Source organism: Girardinichthys multiradiatus, chromosome 8 (assembly GCF_021462225.1).
Source record: "Girardinichthys multiradiatus isolate DD_20200921_A chromosome 8, DD_fGirMul_XY1, whole genome shotgun sequence".
Classification (NCBI taxonomy): Eukaryota; Metazoa; Chordata; class Actinopteri; order Cyprinodontiformes; family Goodeidae; genus Girardinichthys; species Girardinichthys multiradiatus.
This window is the reverse complement of record NC_061801.1, coordinates 42,487,511-42,507,317: the sequence shown is the minus strand read 5'-3', so window position 1 is coordinate 42,507,317 and position 19,807 is coordinate 42,487,511. Positions and strand designations below refer to the sequence as shown.

At 41.4% G+C, this 19,807-nt stretch overlaps 1 protein-coding gene across 1 annotated transcript; it reads left to right on the top strand.

Moving 5' to 3' along the window:
- The first annotated feature begins 6,330 nt into the window (after positions 1 to 6,330).
- On the top strand, positions 6,331 to 18,809 carry LOC124872035 (protein asteroid homolog 1-like). Its single transcript, XM_047371685.1, has 5 exons — positions 6,331 to 6,478; positions 8,503 to 9,827; positions 17,685 to 17,895; positions 17,976 to 18,135; positions 18,253 to 18,809. The coding sequence occupies exons 2-5, from the start codon at positions 8,625 to 8,627 to the stop codon at positions 18,446 to 18,448; spliced, it is 1,770 nt and encodes a 589-aa protein (XP_047227641.1). The 5' UTR covers positions 6,331 to 6,478; positions 8,503 to 8,624; the 3' UTR covers positions 18,449 to 18,809.
- Positions 18,810 to 19,807: the final 998 nt, after the last annotated feature.

Below are 19,807 nucleotides of genomic sequence, written 5' to 3'. Positions count from 1 at the left end.
GTTAAACAGGATTTGTTTAACCAATCGGACACTTTCTCCAGACTTTTGGTGAATGTGCTGCTGATAGCTGAAGGGGTTTTACCAAGCACATAAATCACAATGTCATCAGCGTACATCTGAAGGCCGACTTCAGGACACGCTTCAAGCAATTCATCCAGATATATTTGCTAAAGACAATAGGCCCCAGTATGGTTCCCTGAGGGATTCCGGTTTTAATTTTACATGGGGCAGAATCAACATGGTCAATAACTACACATTGTTATCAGCCCTGCAAATTTGACTTGAGCCATGATAGTTCCTGATGTGAAAAGATGATAATTTTTAAATAAGACGACTGCGGTATCAAATGCCTTCTTTAAGTCCAGGAATACTGCACCCATGATGTTTCCTTTATCGAGTGACTGCACAATGTTTGCCAATAATGCACAGATGGCTGATTCAGTACAATGGTTTTGTCGGAAACCATACTGTAAAGCGCTTTGAGCGGTCTGTATGACTGGAAAAGCGCTATATAAGTTCAGTCCATTTACCCTTCTGCATAAGTGCTGCTCCCAAACCTGTGCATCACAGTGCACTACCAGGTCCTTCTCTGGGCAGTAGTACTTCAGGACAACAGCATCTGCAACAGACTTTTTAGGGTCACAAAAGCATTGTCATGCTGCTCTGTCACCTCCCACTGGTCTGAAAGGTGAGGGCCAAACTTGCCAAATAGTATACCACACCACAGTCTCTGTACCGCTTTCGTATCCGTAGGTCTTAGCATGTGTTTAATGGCATGAGCCTTGTTTGGATCAATTTTCAGTCCATTTGCTGCTAGGTGGTGTCCTATATATGTGCACTCACTTTGTCTCAGCTTGAACTTTTGTGGGTTCAGTTTATTGTTCTTTTCTCTGCATTGTTCCAGGAACTGTTTCAACTTTACATTATGGTCTTGTTCTGCTGCTTCCTCAGTCTCACCCTGACCTGTAATAAGCACATCATCAGCGATAATGTACAGACCAGGTAACCATCCAGTGCTTGGATCTATTTTCACTTGAAAACCTCGGGCGCTGGACTTATTCCCATGGGCATTCTTAGCCATCTGTAAAGGCCAAATGGAGTTGAGAATGTAGTCAGATAGCTGAATTTCTCCTCGAGCGCAACATGCCAAAAAATGCTTTTGATGTCACATACTGTGAACACTTAAGCTTTAATCGTCTCTGGGAGTGCATCCTCAAAGGTTGGTAGTGACTGCACTTGGGTGCCTTATTAAGAGGCTTTTGATCAATGCAAATGGCTTTTGTACAACCACTATGCTAGTGATCCAGTCCATACTACAGTCCACCGGTGTGATAATGCCTCTGTGCTCCAGGTCATGTAGCTCCTCTTTCAGCAGCTTCATCGTGGCATGAACAGGTTTCACACTCTCCATTTTGTATTCTCCCTTCAGGCACCCTTCTCCTGTGAACACATCTGCAAAGTCTGTCTTTGTTCCAGTGTCCATCGTCCTTTCGCTTCACCCTCTGTTGTCACAATCCTGTCAATATCCATAAGGTTTTCATAGTGCACCTTTATGAGTTTCATAGCCTCACTGGTTTTTTTACACATCAGTGGTACTGTGCAATCTCTGTCAGCAACATGAAAGTGTAACTGGTGCAGTTTTTTGTTTAAGGGTGTCGTAAGTTAATTTTACATTTACCCATTGGCTTCACTTTGCTTTCATTGTACATCACTAACACAGTCTTTGTGTCCTCAAGCTTAGCATCTGTGTTTAGCATGTTAATAGGCAAAACATTACATGTAGGCCAAGCATGCTATGGTCTGGGCTGTGGCAGAGCCAAAAACTCAGGCCTGGAGGAGTTCGATGAGGCCACGGAGAAGGACTACCGGTTGGCCTCGAAGCGATTCTGGCAAACCGTCCGGCGCCTCAGGAGGGGGAAGCAGTGCTTTGCCAACACTGTTTATAGTGGGGGTGGGGAGCTGCTGACCTCAACTGGGGACATTATCGGGCAGTGGAAGAAGTCCTTCGAGGATCTCCTCAATCCTGCCATCACGCATTCCCTGGTGGAAACAGAGGCTGGGGACTCGGGGTTGGACTCTTTCATCACCCAGGCTGAAGTCACCGAGGTGGTTAAAAAGCTCCGCGGTGGCAAGGCTTCGGGGGTGGATGAGATCCGCCCTGAGTACCTCAAGTCTCTGGATGTTGTTGGGCTGTCATGGTTGACACGCCTCTTCAACATTGCGCGGCGGTCGGGGACAGTGCCTCTGGATTGGCAGACTGGGGTGGTGGTCCCCCTTTATAAGAAGGGGGACCGGAGGGTGTGTTCCAACTACAGGGGGATCACACTCCTCAGCCTCCCTGGTAAGGCCTACGCCAGGGTATTGGAGAGGAGAGTCCGACCGATAGTCGAACCTCGGCTTCAGGAGGAGCAGTGTGGTTTTCGTCCCGGCTATGAAACACTGGACCAGCTCTATACCCTCTACAGGGTACTCAAGGGTCCATGGGAGTTTGCCCAACCGGTCCACATGTGTTTTGTGGACCTGGAGAAAGCATTCAGCTGTGTCCCTCGTGATGCCCTGTGTGGGGTGCTCCAGGAGTATGGAATCGGGGGCCCTTTACTAGGGGCCATCCGGTCTTTGTTCAAGCGGAGCAGGAGTTTGGTCCACAATGCCGACAATAAGTTGGACCTGTTACCTTTGTGTGTTGGACTCCTTCAGGGCTGCCCTTTGTCACCGGTCCTGTTTATGACTTTCATGGATAGTATTTCCATTTCCGGACGGATCGGTGCAGCTGCCACAGTAATGGGGGCGCTGTGCCGGTCCGTTGTGGTGAAGAGAGAGCTGAGCCAAAAAGCGAAGCTCTCGATTTACCGGTCCGCCTACGTTGCATTCCTCACCTATGGCCATGAACTTTGGGTCATGACTAAAAGAACGAGATCCCGGATACAAGCGGCTGAAATGAGCTTCTTCCGGAGGGTGACAGGGCACTCCCTTAGAGATAGGGTGAGGAGCTCGGCCATCCATCTGCTGCCCCACGACGCAGTCCCGGATAAAGCGGAAGATGACGAGTACGAGTACATCACACGTAGCTCCACCATTAATCTGAAATTTTACTATATCTTTCCTAGGACCATGCCTGCAAACAAATCAATGTATTTACCTTTGTTAGAGTCAACAACATTTGCATTTTTACTTTCTGTTAAATCTCTAACACAAATATGTCCTCATATTCACTTTCCCATTCAGTAACCTTGTGCACAGATTTCTTCTATGGTTCAGTTCAGTGCAAGCTCTACACTAAGCTGCAAAGTGGTTGTCTTAACCACACTGTTAATTTGACATTTTTGTTTTCTCCTCCCGTGCAAGTTGCCACAGAACTTGCAATCCAAGCTGTTATCCTTCTGCTTGAGACGTTATTGCACACAAGGGCCTGTACCCTTTTTCCCTCCATGCACCACCGGGTCCGTTTCTCTCCAGTTCCGAGACCCAACCAGTAAAACCATCAAAGTATTTACCTTGTGAAATAATGAGAAATGGTTCAGTATAAAATCAAGATTTAATGCCAAAATGATCAGTGTACAGAGTATACAACTGAACAGATACAGAGTGACATTCACCTTCGGTACCGGGCCTCCCTCAGCCCATCTTAGGGAAGAACTGAGAGGAGCAAAGAATGGAGCGTGAGTCCTGCTTTTATCTAAGCCTGTTCTTAACCCTCCTAAAGGGTTTCATCCTCTTGTATCAGTTTATCCTTGACTATGTGTTGTGTCTTATGTGATGTCAACAGTTATGTTGTGTCAGCTGTAGCAGTGAGCGGTGCTGCAGATAAGCAACAAGGGCAGAGATATTTAATCAGGGCAGCAAAGAGATGATTAGAAAAAGCCATAGAATTATACATCCATAACAACGTGAAACTCCTTGGACTGCATGAACTTCTTCCACTGCATGTTCTGCTATTGTCTTGCAGTTTTCCACTGACAACTCAGCAGCTCTGCAAAGCTGAATGTAACAACAACGTTCTCTCGCATGTTGCTGCTGTTAATCCAACATACGATCCTGTCACAAATGAGTCTCTCAAAGCCCCAAAATTGCATGTCTTCGCAAGTAACTTGATCTCAGTAACATAACCATCAATGGATTCACTGGTACCTTCATTTCATGTGAAGAATTTGTCCCGCTCCACTGTCTCGTTCACTGTAGGACTGCAGCAGTTATCAAACTTTACAGTATTGTCCTTTATCTTTCAGTCAGACCACGCTGTCTCTCCCATTAATGTTTCCAGTAGCTCTCTGCCACTCTCACCAACCACATAACTGGAGAGTCTGACTTTCTTTTTCTTGTCATCCTCGGCCACAGTTAATCCGATATACAGTTCAAACTCGTCCTTCCACGATTTGCATGTTTTTGACAGGTTATTAGAATCCAGATGTAACGTCTGTGGTACGAAACGCTGAAATGCTAAAAGTTAAATAAATAAATGAAACATTATGAAATGCGTATCTATATCAATAAACAATAGATAAACATAATGTGATAATGAAATAACTGAATGTCTATAAAATTCTCAGCTCATTATTATGAAATATATTTCATTTTCCATTAAAAATCAGCTTTATAATATAAAAGAATTTTCATATAGAATTTTTACCTAATAATTAAAATTATTGTTGAGGCTATTTTTTATATAATTCCAGCAGATTTTTTATTTCAAAATGTCCTTTTTTAAAAGTCAGCTTTTATTTCAAAAAGTCAGCTTTTATTTTATAAGGGTGATTTCTCCCCATGGTCATTTATTTCATAATGTCACTTTTTTGAGCACTTTGGCGTTCCGTACTGTGAGGTTCTCAGTCTGTCCATGCTGTTAGCCTTAGTTGTTCTCCTGCATACTCTGTGACATAACACTTGTTCGCCCCCTGGTGGTGGGTCTGATCTGGACTGTACATAACAATATTCTGTCCCAATACTCGTACTTCCACCCTTGATGGGTTCGAGTGCGTAGTGTGGTCTTAGGCTCCACCCCCTTTGCGCCCTCGGTCTACGTCTCGGCTAAGCGTGCATCGTCACCACCCGATCTGGCTCGGAAGCACGATCCGTAGCTTTAGCTCATTTGTGCAAACAAAATTACTAACCCTAACCCTTATCTTATTTTTTCTTTCTCTTATCTGTTTTTGGGTGGAATGTTTCTTTTTGTATTTTATTGTAAACGAATAAATAGTACATGATTTAAAGGGAATGACAAAAATGGTCCATTTCGATAGATTATTGTGACGGCTCTGAGCACGCGCAATGGTTACGTCACAGAGCGAAAACTTAACTGGTTTGAACATTTGATTTTCTCTATACTGAACACCACAACAGTGTTGATCACAGAATGACCCGTTGACCGTCTTTCGTCACCTGCTTTTTTTCTGGAAAGGAAACGTTTTCAAACGATGTGGATTTTTATTCCAGGAAAATAATAAAACCGATGTCTCTAAAACAGGGAGACATCAGAGAGCACATTGACAGCGTTAATACCTTAATGTTCGCTCAATATGTCTAATAAACAATTTTCTACTAAAATATATTTTAAAACTAAATAATGAGAATTGTTATTAAGTGAATTATAGCATTGTCTAGGAAAGTATGTCCTTTTAATAACAAGTCATAATTTAATATCATAGATATGTTTGCTTTATAGATCTCAATTTTAATATCAAAATGTGTATTTACAGGATATAATATCGCACACCGTTATACTTAAGGATGGAAATACTTATGTCCAGTACTATTTAAATGACTAAAGCGCATTCAACAGCGACCTGGAAGTGATTCTGTTTGCGCATGCTCAGATGAGCTGACGGTACGGATCATCTCAGACTGGTTTCTTGAACATGACAATGAGTTCACTGGACTCAAATGACCTCCACAGTCACCAGATCTCAGTCCAATAGAGCACCTTTGGGATGTGGTGGAACCGGAGATTCACATCATGGATGCAGCCGACAAATCTGCAGCATCTGTGTGATTCTATCATGTCAATATGGACCAAACTCTCTGAGGAATGTTTCAGTACCTTGTTGAATCTATAACACCAAGGATTAAGGAAGTTCTGAAGGTAAAAGGAGGTCCAAGGAGGTACTAGAAAGGTGTGGCTTGTGAGTGTGTGTGTGTGTGTGTGTATATATATATATATATATATATATATATATATATATATGGTTCAGACAGTATTGCAGTTCCACTTTATATAGACCAAAACTGAATGATTCAAGTGGGTAAAGGAAGAATGATGTCTCCTTAAATGACTGGGTCAGAGCAGCAGGATAAGAACCTGAAGCAGCGTTCTTTGTTTATGATGAAGTCTGCTATCTGTTAATCTTTTGCTTCTTGAGTTTCGGTTTCTGAAGAATCATGTGATCAACTGTGTTGGCCACCGCCCCTGCTTAGAGAATAAACGCCTGAACTCTGGTCTGTTTTGTTTCTGCATCAGATAACTTCATGAAACCAGCTCCAAATGGTAAGATCCTTTCTGTTACATTTCTGTTTGTACAAATAACAAAGGAGTTGTTTCACAGCTAACCTCTGAGTCACAAATGAAATTATTCAACCAACTGAACATCTAGAGGTGTGTCCCTCCATAATCCTGTCAGTCAGGTTAGCTTCTAGGATGAACGTTTTGTTTTTCACCTTTTAATTTTGTCATGTTTGATGGTCTCCCTGAACTTAGGCTGGTTCTGGGTTTATTTGTTGACTGGATAGGAACTTTCCTGCTTCCACATCTCTCTGTAGCCAGATGCAGCACCAATGACTTCATTAATGATAACTACAGTTAGGAGTATGTTCTGATAAAGGGAGACCTATTTTAGCTCCTCTTCATAGACTTCCCGTTGAATCCAGAGTTCTCCTCCTCACATATGATCTAGCTCCATCATACATCAGAGATCTGATTGGTCCATATGTTCCTAACAGAGCACTTTGTTCTCAGACTGCAGGTTTACTACTCATTCATGGCTAATAATGTGTAGGTTCTGCTGCAGCCTACATCTACAGGTTAACAGTGTGCTCTCCAGTTTGGTCCCCAGGATTCCTCCAGAAGAGCTTGGTATTTGGCCAACTTGTGCTCAGATAATTCCTCTGTGTTGTCTAACGAATTGCTACTTCCACTCAGAAAATATAGAATAATAAGGTGTGGTCATAGAGATTGGTGTTGCAATGAGTGTCAGATGCACCATCTTTTTCCAGTCCATGCAGAAGCTTAAGTTCATCACCAGAGACTCTCTGTGGACGTCTGTGTACAGCCCAGATGTCTATGACCCGATCACTGGTCGCGCCGACAGGGGCGATGATCATCCCAGCCAGAGGGCGGCGCCAAACACACAGCAGATAAATAAAATAATGGGTTGTATCATGTGCATAGGAAGAAAAACAACAACAAAGCTTGTTTTAAATGAATGCAGTGAGAAGAGCTCTGCTGACGTCTCAGTCTGGATCATTTTCTCTCACAGACAACAAGGACAGAACAGCTGTGCTGATGTTCTGCTGGTACGTCACTGTTCTTCTTCTCTTCGTGGGTAGACATCTTATAAACCTCTAATGACCAGGAGATCAGTTAGCCACTGGACACGTTGATGAAGAAGAGCGAGCCATCGGTACATAGCAGTGAGATGGATCTTCAGTGGTCAGCGTCAGTAGAGCTATTCTGTTTTTGGATTCGTTCTCCTTCTGCTTAGTGACAGTACCTATCATGGCTGTGTGGAGGAGCTGGCTAACTTCCTGCTTTGCATCCTGAAACTCCTGCTGCCAAACATCTGTTATGAAGCTAAATGGGTTCATTATGCAGGCACTGTACGTCCCACTCTGACCTGCACATGGCCACGAGGTTGATCCTGATGATGGACCTCTGGTTGGATCTGGTCTCCAACATGTTGATGAGTTATTTAACTTCATTTGCCTCTGAAGGACTTTGGGTTCTTGGGCTGCTCAGGGAGGGGAACCTACAGACCTAAGCCCTGCTAACAACAATCCAGAAGACTCTCCTCCACTCTGCTCCTTCAGCCTGTCAGCCTTAGGTTCGAAGAAACCCCTCCTGTGGTTCTTGCTTGGTTCTAACCGCAGTCACAGTTGCGGTGCTGCACAGTGACGAGAAGATAGGCTGTCACTGTTCCACGGTTTCTCTTGGCAGCCTGTGATGTGAACATATTGTTCACTACTCACCACCAAGCAGTGCTGATGAGCAGAACTTGTGTTTCCACTGTGGCTCTGCGTCTCAGTGCTGATTATGTTACAGCGTTTAACCCTAAACCTGACTGATGGGTCCCAAAGGAGCATTAACCACAGCAACACTAACCCTCTTGAGGTTGTTCGAATCAGAACATAAAATGTTTAAGATCCTAAAATATTCCTTTAACTAAAGAACTGATGTTTTTAAAACTGATAAAGTTACAGAATATATGAGCTGTGGAGAAGTTTAAACTGATGGGACTGAATTCTAATGTTGATGAAAACTAAGCCAGTTCACTGATCAGCAAACTCTCCTTCCAGCTGCTGTTGATATAACTCAACGCGTCAAACAGGTTCTGCTGCTCTGGGGATGTGCCAGTTCCTGTTAGAGAAAGAGAGGGCACATTCAGCCACATTCACCTGTCTTCAGAGCTTGAGAGATCATGGGCGTCACAGGAATGAAAGATCTGGTTAAAGAGTCAAAAACTTCGGACAATTTTTGGTTCCAGAACAGCCAAGTCATCATTGATGGTCCGAATCTCTACTATTCTTTGTACTTTAACTCCAATCCAAAGATGGACCAGCAACATGGAGGAGATTACCCTGCATTCACAGAGCAGGTCAGGATGTTCTTCACCAATCTTAGGAGGTGTAACATCACAGCGCTGGTTGTTCTGGATGGAGGCTCAGAACCTGGGAAGGAAGAAACAGTTGGAGCTCGTCTGAAGGACAAACTTCAAAAAGCTAAAAGAATTTCTGAGTCCAGTGCCAACCAGTGGGATAACATCTTACCTCCTCTGGTCAAAGACCTCTTCATCCAGATCCTTCAGGAGCTGCAGATAGAGATGGAGCAGTGTTTTGGAGAGGCAGACCTGACAGCTGTCCTTCGTGCCAATGAGAGAAGATGTCCCATTCTGTCCAACGACTCCGATTTTTACATCTTTGATGTCCAGGAAGGGTTCCTCTCAATTGATTCATTTCAGTGGCAATGTGAGACAAATGTAGCCATTCCTGCTCTGCGCTACAGAACCTCACAGTTTTGTGACCATTTTAAGGTAGATCGTAATCACCTGCCCGTCTTTGCTGCAATATCAGGAAATGATTACTCACGATTAGAGGACAGGGGGGCGTTTTCTAGAAGATATCCTGAACCTCAGCAGCCTGGAGGTTATTCTGCTCATCGACGCCGAGCCATCCTCAGGTTTTTGGCAGGTTTCAAGGGGAAGACAAGTGAGGAGGCTGTGAGAGCAGCTCTACAGCTGGCTGGTGAAACTCAGGAAGAGGTCATTGAACATTTCCTGGAATCAACTCGAAAATATGCCTTAGAGAATCCACCTCGTCCCAACCTACCAGAATGGATCATCCATGAAGTTCACAGAGGAAGACTGACCTCCTTCGTCACATCCGTTCTGACCCAGAAGTCAATGACATTGACTCCACTGGTGGAGGACTTTTCCAAGCCCAGCAGCTACGACGCTTCTCTCCGTATCCGACAGTTCTTCTACGGACTGTTGGTAGGAACGCAGCCATGCAAGGAATATGACAGAAAGGAAGCTGATGCTGTGTGTGCTAAAGAAGTCACACCTGTCTTACCAAGTGTGACACCTGAAGACCTGCAGAGGCTGGAGCTGAATAATCTGAATGAGGTAAAATGTTAAAGGTTCACTCAGATCACAGACTATGTTTCTCACTTCAATCTAAGTCAGTTATTTATATGGTGTTGTACTAGTTTATAATAAAAACCATCTGATGGCTTCTGAACAGGCAAACAGTCAGTAAAGCCCAACCATACAGAACCCAAAACATGAATGATTTCAGCCAATCATGTTTCAGAACATCATCGCAGCAATTAGGTACAGTTTATTGTTTAATTAGCTGCAGCTTAACGCCGCTGCTGTTCTTCCTGGGATCCATACCAATATTCAAACAAGAGAACAAAAGAAAATTACACCAGTGGCGTAAACTTCATAGAAAAATATATAATTAAAAAAATTAAAATACAGCATGCTACAGTAGTTCATGTAAATATTCCAATACTACAATACTAACCAAACCTGAAATTAATAAATCTCACTACCAATATACTATCAATATACAACCTTATAATACAACACTATTTTCATTACATATTTACATGTACATTTCCACTCACATATATAATAGTAACTATAATTAATTCTTATTTACTAATTTTGACAGTGACCATACATACACACATAAACAATGATAATTTATTTCATACTTGATTCAGTATTTTAATAATACTTTAATCAGGACTTTATTTTTGGTGTGAAATATATTTGGTAATAAGCTGATAGAGAGCAGTCTGTATGGTATGAAATGACCAAAACTAGCTTGTCTTGTAAGGTCATTATGTTTAATTAATGAATGGTAACTTTGGTAATATGATATTTCTGATCAATAAAAGCAATGAATATAATAGCCTGTCTGTAACATACAACCAATTTAATTGTCTATGCATGAATTTAACATTAGTTCTGTAATTACATCTCAAGGCAATGCAAGCTGCTCAGTTTTGTAACATTTGTAGTTTCTTTAATATTTCTGTTGCTGCACTGGACCAGATTACGGGTCAATGGTCTAAATTGGACAGAATCAGCGACTGAGTAACTTGTCTCAATGCTTGTGGCGTCAGAAAACTGGCAGTCCTATTAATTGTAGAAATGAGACGGCCATGATCGGAGACGAGGGATGGCTGTAGCCCAAGGTTTGATAATTTTTCAAATACCATATACGGTTTCCGAGTTATAGGCAGTTGTTCGGAAGCATGCGCCACCATGTTAAAAAGCTAGGGAAGAATGAGACACTAAGTGTGATGCTGCATCAGTGAAAAACAGCAGGTGTCGGATTACAATGACAGTTGATGCTGATTGGCTGATTCACTCCCTAACCATAACCCAGTTCATACCCTAGGCCTAAACCTAACCCCTGTCCCAAGAACGGAATTTGGAAAAGTGAGGACCAGGAAAATGTCCTCAGTTTGTCAAATTGTCCTTACTTTGCAATAAAAATATCAAAAATGGTTCTTTGATTTGGACTTCCGTTGATTTTCATTCATTTCAATGGCCTAAACCTGACCCGACCCCTAACCCTTTGACCATCTTCATAAGAGGCAACTACATGGCGGCCATGTTGTGTGGGGAACTTAAACAGCATGTACTGCTGTTCTAACACCCAGACAACAGTGATTGACCCTAAAGGTCAATTTCTTAGACTTTTGCATATAGGCTAATGTAAGCATTATAGATGGACTACATTAATGTTAGCCAACATGCTAGTGATAGCCCAAATGGTAATGTTAGCATTTAAGCTAACATTAGAATTTAGGCTAGTTTTCAATCATACAGCTAAATAATTCAATTCAATTCAGTTTTATTTATATAGGACCAATTCAAAACACATGTCATCTCAAGGCGCTTTACAAAGGGTTTGGAATATAATTATTTAAACAGATTGAATGGAGTGAGTTAATGTTAGCCCACCAGCTAATGTTAGCATTTAAGCGAATGTTAGCATTTAGGCTAAAATTTACTTATAAGGCTAAATTAACATTTTGAATGGAGTGAGATAATGTTGGTCAACATGCTCTTCAAGGTTCCACCCTCACACCTGACACAAGCAGAGCCTAACCCAGCCACAGAACCTTTGGCTCTGGTCCGAGAAGCATGCACCATGAGGCAGGCCTTGTCTAAAATTCTTCAGAAATGTTCTAGTTCCCTTTTTATAGTCCTGCTGATTTCATCTATAGTAAATTCAGATGAAAATATAGAGTCATCTGCATACATCATAATTGTTTCCCTATTTAATATTGATGGTAAATCATTAGTAAAAACTGCATAATAATGGAAGGCAACTTCCCTGTGGTACTCCACATGTTACCTTTCTAGCATCAGAATAACAATGTCGAGGTAGGAAAACTTTACTGGCCGTCCGTTAACTCTTACATTACTCCTCACCTCTCATCGACTCTTTTTGTTTGGCACCCAAAGGACAATCCTCAGTCAGAGATCAGTTGTATGTTTTCACAAGTTTATTAAAACCAATCTGAATTCAGAGAGGGGACACACACTTACACTGGTACCTGGAAACGTCTGTGTGTCGTCTCCTTTGGAGGTGCGCCACAATACCTTTATATACCCCACACTGCTATGCAGTACACATACACTTTATCAGTTGAAACTGTCTGTTTTCATTGTTGTCTGGCACCCGACATTCAGCTGACTTTTCAGCACTTCCTGTTTTTCCACTTTTGACCTTTATCTACAGACATATGCAGAAATCTTGCAGAGACACATACACAGAGAAGCCATTTAGCAGGCCTCTAAATTACACAATACATTTTATTTCACACATTATTAAACATACTTGAGCATAGCAATACAGATCCTATAAGCATAGCATGAATATTTTCCAACAACAACCATTAAAAACACTGTGTTTTATTTGTCAGAAAACTTTCAATCCAGGAAAGGGCAGAGTGTTCAAATCCATAACATTCCAGTTTTTTCACTAATAATTTATTATAATATCAAATGCAGCAGAACAATCTAACATAACTGCCCCTATTATTTTATTATCTTTTATTTCTCTAGACCAGTCATCAGTCATAAAAGTGAGAGCTGTAGCATGGATTGCACTTTTCTGTAAATTTGTTGGTAATCTGTAAACAGATTATTTGTGTTCAGATAATATTGAATTTGGTCATAAACTATATTTTCCATTATTTTACTTAACAGAGGGAGTAAGCTGATTGGACAACTGTTTGAACCAGATAATTGAAGTTTCTTGTCTGTCCCATTTCAGCTCCTTTCCATTTAAATAGACATATACAGCAGATTAGACTTTGATTGATAAGATGACAAACAGCAGGGGCAATTAGTCGGGATTATCAATGCCAGGTGGTTTATTTGACAAAGTTTAATTCTGCTTTATATCTACAATATTCAGTTTTAATTTACAGTTTTTATTTTTAATGATTATATTTTCTGTTGTTAAATGAGATTGGTTATTATCTACATTAAGCACTATTTTTTTCTTATTTTATCAATTTTGTCAGTAAAATTATTATTTAGATAATTAGCTATATCGTTCAGTTTGGTCATGAATTTTCCATCTTCTAAAAAACACTGGATGCAATTAACGTTCTTTCTTAAAAACTCTTTTGTAGAATCCCACGTTCTCTTTTGGTCATTTTTACTAGCATTTATTTAATTTTCACAATATTTTCTCTTTTTATTTCAATTTAATTGTGTGACTATATTTCTAAGTTTATGACATAATTCCCAGTCATATTGATTAGCAGTCATGTTTGGATCTTTCTTTATTTCATATATTCTTTAATCTCACTGTCTAACCGTGGCGTGCTGGTGTTTCTGGCGACAAACGTCTGTACTGGGGCATGTTTGTTCACCACAGACCTAAAAATATCATCCAAGGCCTGAAGAACATCATCAAGTCAAGTTTATTCATAAAGTGCTTTTCAGCAACAATGCACTCAAAGCGCTTTACATGAGGAAAAACATTACAATGATTCAGAAAATCAAACACAGAAAAACAAATCAAATGACATTAATAATCCTTGGGAGTTTTTATTGGTAAGAGCTGGTTCTGATCCAATCTTTCTAATAGAGGTAATTAGATTATTAAGTCCTCTGTGTTAAGGAATTTATCCTGTGCTAGAAGAAAAATGATCATATTAATCCTTGAGGTCGCTGGTTTGAGGCAGTTATGGTCCCATCATTCAAATAAGCTGGGTCACTGGTATAAAACAGTTTTAGTCCAAACTTTTTAAATACTAATAATGTTTGGCTTTCACTGGTATGAAATAGTTGTAATACAATCCTAATAAATCTAAAAATCTATGAAGCCACATTTAGGTAAAAAGAGGATAAGAAGAAAAATCACATTAGGTAAGAGGGGGGAAAAAAATCATAGTTCACACTTTATTCTTAGCAGGATACAGTTAGAGATATTAATAAAAAAACTCAGCACAAATAAGCAACACATGTATGAGACAACATATAGCAGAGATACGGTGAGGGCTGTATGTCAGGGTTGCGAATGTTTATATGAGCATGTGTGTGTGTGCAAGTGAGTCCATGAAGCACTGTCACAGAGGCCATTGTCCTTGATGGTACGTTGGAATGTACATCAACCGGCCACAAAGTTCTGAGCAGGTCCACAGATGTCCTCAGGGAAGGGAGGGAGCAGAGTGTCATGTTTACATAACTTCCAGGAGAAGTTGAAGATAACCAGCCCTCAAGGCCGTGCAGGGGAGCCAGATTCAGAAAAACAATAATTATTTGGGTTAGACTGACTCTTAATTTTCCGTCAGCCTTGAGAGTCTCGCTGGTTCTTCTCAAAGGTGAATCCAAACAGCCAAATTCCTGGTCTTTCTGCCAGGTCCGAGTGAACAACTTTCTCCAAGATTTATCCCATTTCACCCCTGAGTCCAGGAACCGCAACCTGCCTGCGGTTGTAAGGATCACATCCAGTCTGCGATTCAGCTCACGTAACATCTCAGTCTGAGTGTTGATCGCTCTGAAGATCCCATCATACATGCCAAGCAGTTTCACAATGGCCAGAACAGCTGCTGACGTTTTTGAATTTCTTGATATGCCAGGTAACCGCTGACTCCAAAAAGCAGAAATCCTGTTATCAGAAATCCAATGATGTACACATCTTCCAATATTTCTAACATCTTCAGTGAATCTATCTTGATTAACATCTTAGATGATCTTTTATAAATAATTTTTGGTCCTGGTTTAACAACTTTTGCATTCCTTACTATTTAATCAGAATTAAATCCTGATCACAGCAACCTACAGGAAGGTTAAGTACACTTGAACATAGCTCAGGTGAAAGTATGATCAATGCAGGTTGCTGTGACCAAGCCGTCATATTTTAAGCATGTTCTTGTAGGTTTATTAACTAATTGAGTAAATCCATACGTTGTAGAGACATCTAATCTATACTCAATTCACTCATAAAATATGTTTCAAAGCTCAGGGTACAATTGCAGCCTAACATTTCACGGAGAGAGCATAGATAAAAGGTTTTGGCACCATGTGGTCTATAACAGCAACCAGTCAACATCGGCTTTAAGTGTGGTAAATATATTTGCAACCAAAGTATTTCAATGTCATTAGATCATTTCACATTTTTTAACTGGTATATAACAACTGAATATAACAAAACAACTCCACCACCAAATGTTTTTCTACAAGATGTGTTTCAGAAATGTATTAAAACATGCAAATTATTACAGAAAAGAATATCTGAAATGTCATTTAATTTGTTCCTGATGCTATTAATATTCAAATGTGCTTTTCTTAATAGTTTCTTTGGTAGTGTAAAGCCTATTCTGTTTGACATGTAAAAGAGCTGTTTCTAGAACAATCAATTGATCATGTCTCAAAATGCAATGTCCCCTATGTCACCTGCAGCTTTTAATTTTGCCGTTAGTTCTTTTCCCTTTCGTCTTACAGCCTCTGTATAATCCTCATTTATGTCCATTTTAGTCCTTTTGAATGTTTATCTCTCTGTAATACCGATGACTTGTCCTTGAACCGGACGAGTTTCACCACAATTGATCGACGTCTGTCTTTGCTGAATTCAGTCCTCCCTGTGCGGTTTGCTCTTTTTAGCTCAACGTCTCTTGAAAACTGCAACTTCTCCTTAATGATTTGCTTGACTTTCTCCTCAGAATCTGCCCATGTTTTCCTGGTGACTCTATAGGCTGACCATGGCTATCCCCAGAGGAGTTGCTACCTTCATGCACTGGAGGGTTCTAGTGCCCCTATGATTCTGGGGGTTCTGTTGCCCAGGGCTTTGGTCCGTGGTGTGGTCTCCCATGCTAAGTTGGCCTCAGCTGTTTAATGATCTCAGTGAGTTGCAGACTAAAACCATCAGTTAAGCCTAGATCCAGAGGGGTACCGTGGAAGGAAGCCCTCCCACATGGGCCAGTATCTCCAGCGTTCTGTTCAATGCAGGCTGGGTGGCAGGGGATGGATGGGCCTGAGAATGCTGATTACCAGCATCATACTCTGGCTTTTGTGACCAGGAATGTCACCTCACTGGGCGGAATAGGGACAGAGTTGCTGTGTGAGATTTCAATCTGGATTATATGATGCAAGTGGTACCATCTGGAAGCCCGTGGTGCTCCTGGGGGACCTCAGTGTCCATTTGGGTGCTGATGATGTTTCCTGGAGGTGTGTGATTGGTAGGAACACCCTTCCCAATCTGAAACCGAGCAGAGTTTTGTTATTGGACTTAATTGCTAAACATGTGATGGTTATGACAACATGTTGGTGCACAGTTTGGTTCATAAGTGGACTTGGTACCAAGCCCCCTTGGACCTATGGTCAATGAATGATCTGTTTTGCAATCATATTATCAGACCTTCAAGTGAAGGGGGGCAGAGCTGCCAGACAGACATGGGAAACCAAGGTGAAAGGTCAAGATGGACTTGGAATGTCTGCTAACACCCAGTTAGGGAGATCTTCTTTTCTCATTCTCAATATGCAAAATAAAAATATGAACAAAACCCCCCCCCCCTCACCCCCTTGCAGCTGTTGTTGATTTTGATGGACCTTCCACCCTTGAAGCCCAGTAAACTGAACCTATCTGCTGATGGGCCACAATCAGCTGATCCAACAGAACAAGGTAAACATGTTTACATGAGTTAGCCGAGTGTCTGAGAGTGAATAGAATAGAATAGAATAGAATAGAATAGAATAGAATAGAAGTGGGGGATTCAGGTGTATCAGTTGCACAGTAAAAGGCAAAATAGATGCGTTCAGATTCACACTAAAGTAAAGTCAAAAAAGGTGTAGAGTAAAGGAAACATTTACAGCAGAAGTAAGAAATACTGTAGAGGTATTAAAATTAGCATACTTAGATTAAAGAAATCTGCAACTGAGGAGGGTGTAAATGTGCATAAAAAACAACAGACTATAAGAATTGAAGAACTGCAAATATCAGCAGGGGTGTGAACACTTATTGTTGGGGTGTATGATGGATGCCAAACCATAATCCCACCTAAGGTGAGGGTACCTAGGGTACCTAACCGTCTCTGATTGGCTACCTGGGTGGCTTTTAAGGCCGATCCAAGTGTTGTATGTCCAAAGCAAGAACCGTGTCCACATGCTCAGAAAAAAGTCCACCTTGTTTTCAGCGCTGGTGGGAGTCCTCCAGAGCTCCCATTTGTCTCGGACCTGTTTTTGTCTCGGACCTGTTTGTGCTGTTCTTGCACAGAACCAAAGTTCTGGGATTACTAGTTCATCAATCATCCAGTATAAATGAGGTTGGTGCCCTCTGCTGTCTTCTGTGCTACCGAGGAGCTAAGTAATGGAGCAGATTATTTAACAGTCCAATAAAGATCCACAATGAGGAAATGTTCTGTCGGGTCCAGAGTACTGGTCTCAGATTCATGGATTAGTAAAAAAGCTCAGTCAGGATTAATGGATCTCGTTCCTGTTCAGGCTCCTGAGGATCTGCGTTGTAATGTCTTGTATGAAGCTCTGAGATGTTCAAGGTTAGACGCCGAAAGCATTCCAAACCACCTGAAACTGCCACTCTGCGTGACCCGGTTCTGGTTTCAGTACCGCCAACAGAACTACCCAGACCACCAGACCAACATGTCCTGTCTCCAGGCCTTGGTTCTGGGGTTTGTGTATGGAGAAGCTGATGCAGGTGAGCCTCAGCTCATCAATATTTCACCTGAACGAACGAACGAACGAACGAACGAATATTTGTCCATGTTTGTGCTTCAGACCCTGAGTTTAAGACCAGGATGGATCATTTAGAGCCTGGAGGCAAACGTCTGCAGCTTGATGTTGCTCATGCTTTCAGCCAGTGGCAGAACTGCATGAGACAGAGTCTCCATCTGAACCAGCTGCTGAGCTTCCCTCTGCCAGAACCTCAGTGTTCCAGGTAAAGACCCAACAGATGTTCTGCTTCACCTCACAGGGACATGAACTGGCTCCCAGCTGTTCTGTCTGTCTTCAGGAGACAGAATCATGTTTAACTGGGTGATTGTTTTGTTTTCAGGCTCTACTGTGGACCTCTGCTCCACAAGCTGCAGAATGCTCTGCTGAGCCACAGCAGAACATTCACAGAGCTGAAGGTCCTGCTGGCGGAAAGATGGAGAGTTCTCCTGGAGACCTTGCTGCAGTCAGCTGGAGTGGGGCCCTCAGGTGATGATGAAGGATGGCAAACTCAGACAAGAAAGAAACGGAGGAATTAAGGCTTTCAGAGGGCTGTCTGTAAGAAGAATCATGAGAAAAAGCAGATGTTCTCCAGCTGCTGGGGCTCACAGCATCAGAGGAAAACTGGAGTGGTTCGGTTTGCTCTTTCATCAGCTTGTTGCTCTGATTTGATGTTATTTTCAAATGTGTGTTTTTATTACGTTTGTGTGTTGCCCTGCGATGGACTGGTGACCTGTCCAGGGTGTACCCCGCCTCCCGCCCATAGACTGCTGGAGATAGACACCAGCTACCCCGCGACCCACTGTTTTTATTACTAAATGTTGGAGATGATGTGTTTTCTGTGAGAATAAAGGTTTCAACCAGGAAATGAACCGGACCTTCTGGTTCTAGCAGCTATTAGAGGCTTGTTTCTAACTCTGGATTCTTCGCTGTGTTTTACATCCAATATTCACTCCATCAGTTTTTATGTAATCAATAGAAACTTGGATTTTTCTCCTCAGATTCATATTTCACAGCTGTTTTTGTTTTTATTTGATCATATCTGTAAATATGATAAAGGTGTGATATCTTCAGGTGGGCTAAGCCTGAATGAAACACCTTCACGTCTCTGTCTGGTATGCTCTTTATTATCACCTGTTTATTATCTGTTAATTATCTGTTTATTGTGTGTGAATCCAGATTACAGTAGTTGGGTCCAGAGGAAGGCGGAGACCCCTCACTAACCTAGAACCGCAGAACAGTCTGAGGGTTCTGTTTGGTACTGTAGCTCTGTTGAGCCATCCATTCCCTTAGCTCTTAGCAGTCATGACTTTATGGGATTCTTCTTAAATAAAATTGATTCTATTAAAAATAAAATCTTTGACATACTCCCGAAGATGATTACTTCATCCTCAGCAAGTGAGACAACATTGGAAATAACTGCAGAACCTGATCTGTGTTTGGACTGTTTTGATCCTGTGAAGCTTCCTGAGTTATCAGAAATATTAGCTTCATCTAAACCTTCAACTTGTATGTTAGACCCAATCCCAACCAAATTATTTAAGGAAGTGTTCCCTCTGATTACCAGCCCCATTTTAGATATAATTAATCTATCCTTAGTAAATGGATCAGAACCACAAGCTTTTAAGTTAGCTGTAATTAAACCTTTACTTAAGAAACCTTCACTTGATCGAGATGATTTAATAAATTACAGACCTATATCCAATCTTCCATTCTTATCTAAAATTCTTAGTTGCGAATCAAGTGTGTGAGCAATGATCTGGTTCATTCGGGGTTCTGAGATCTGACCAGAATCTATGGCTGGACTGAACTGATTATATATTAATGTGTAAATGTGATGGGTTCCTTTGTAAATGAGATTTTCTGTAATAAAAATAAATTGAATTTAAATAAAAGAT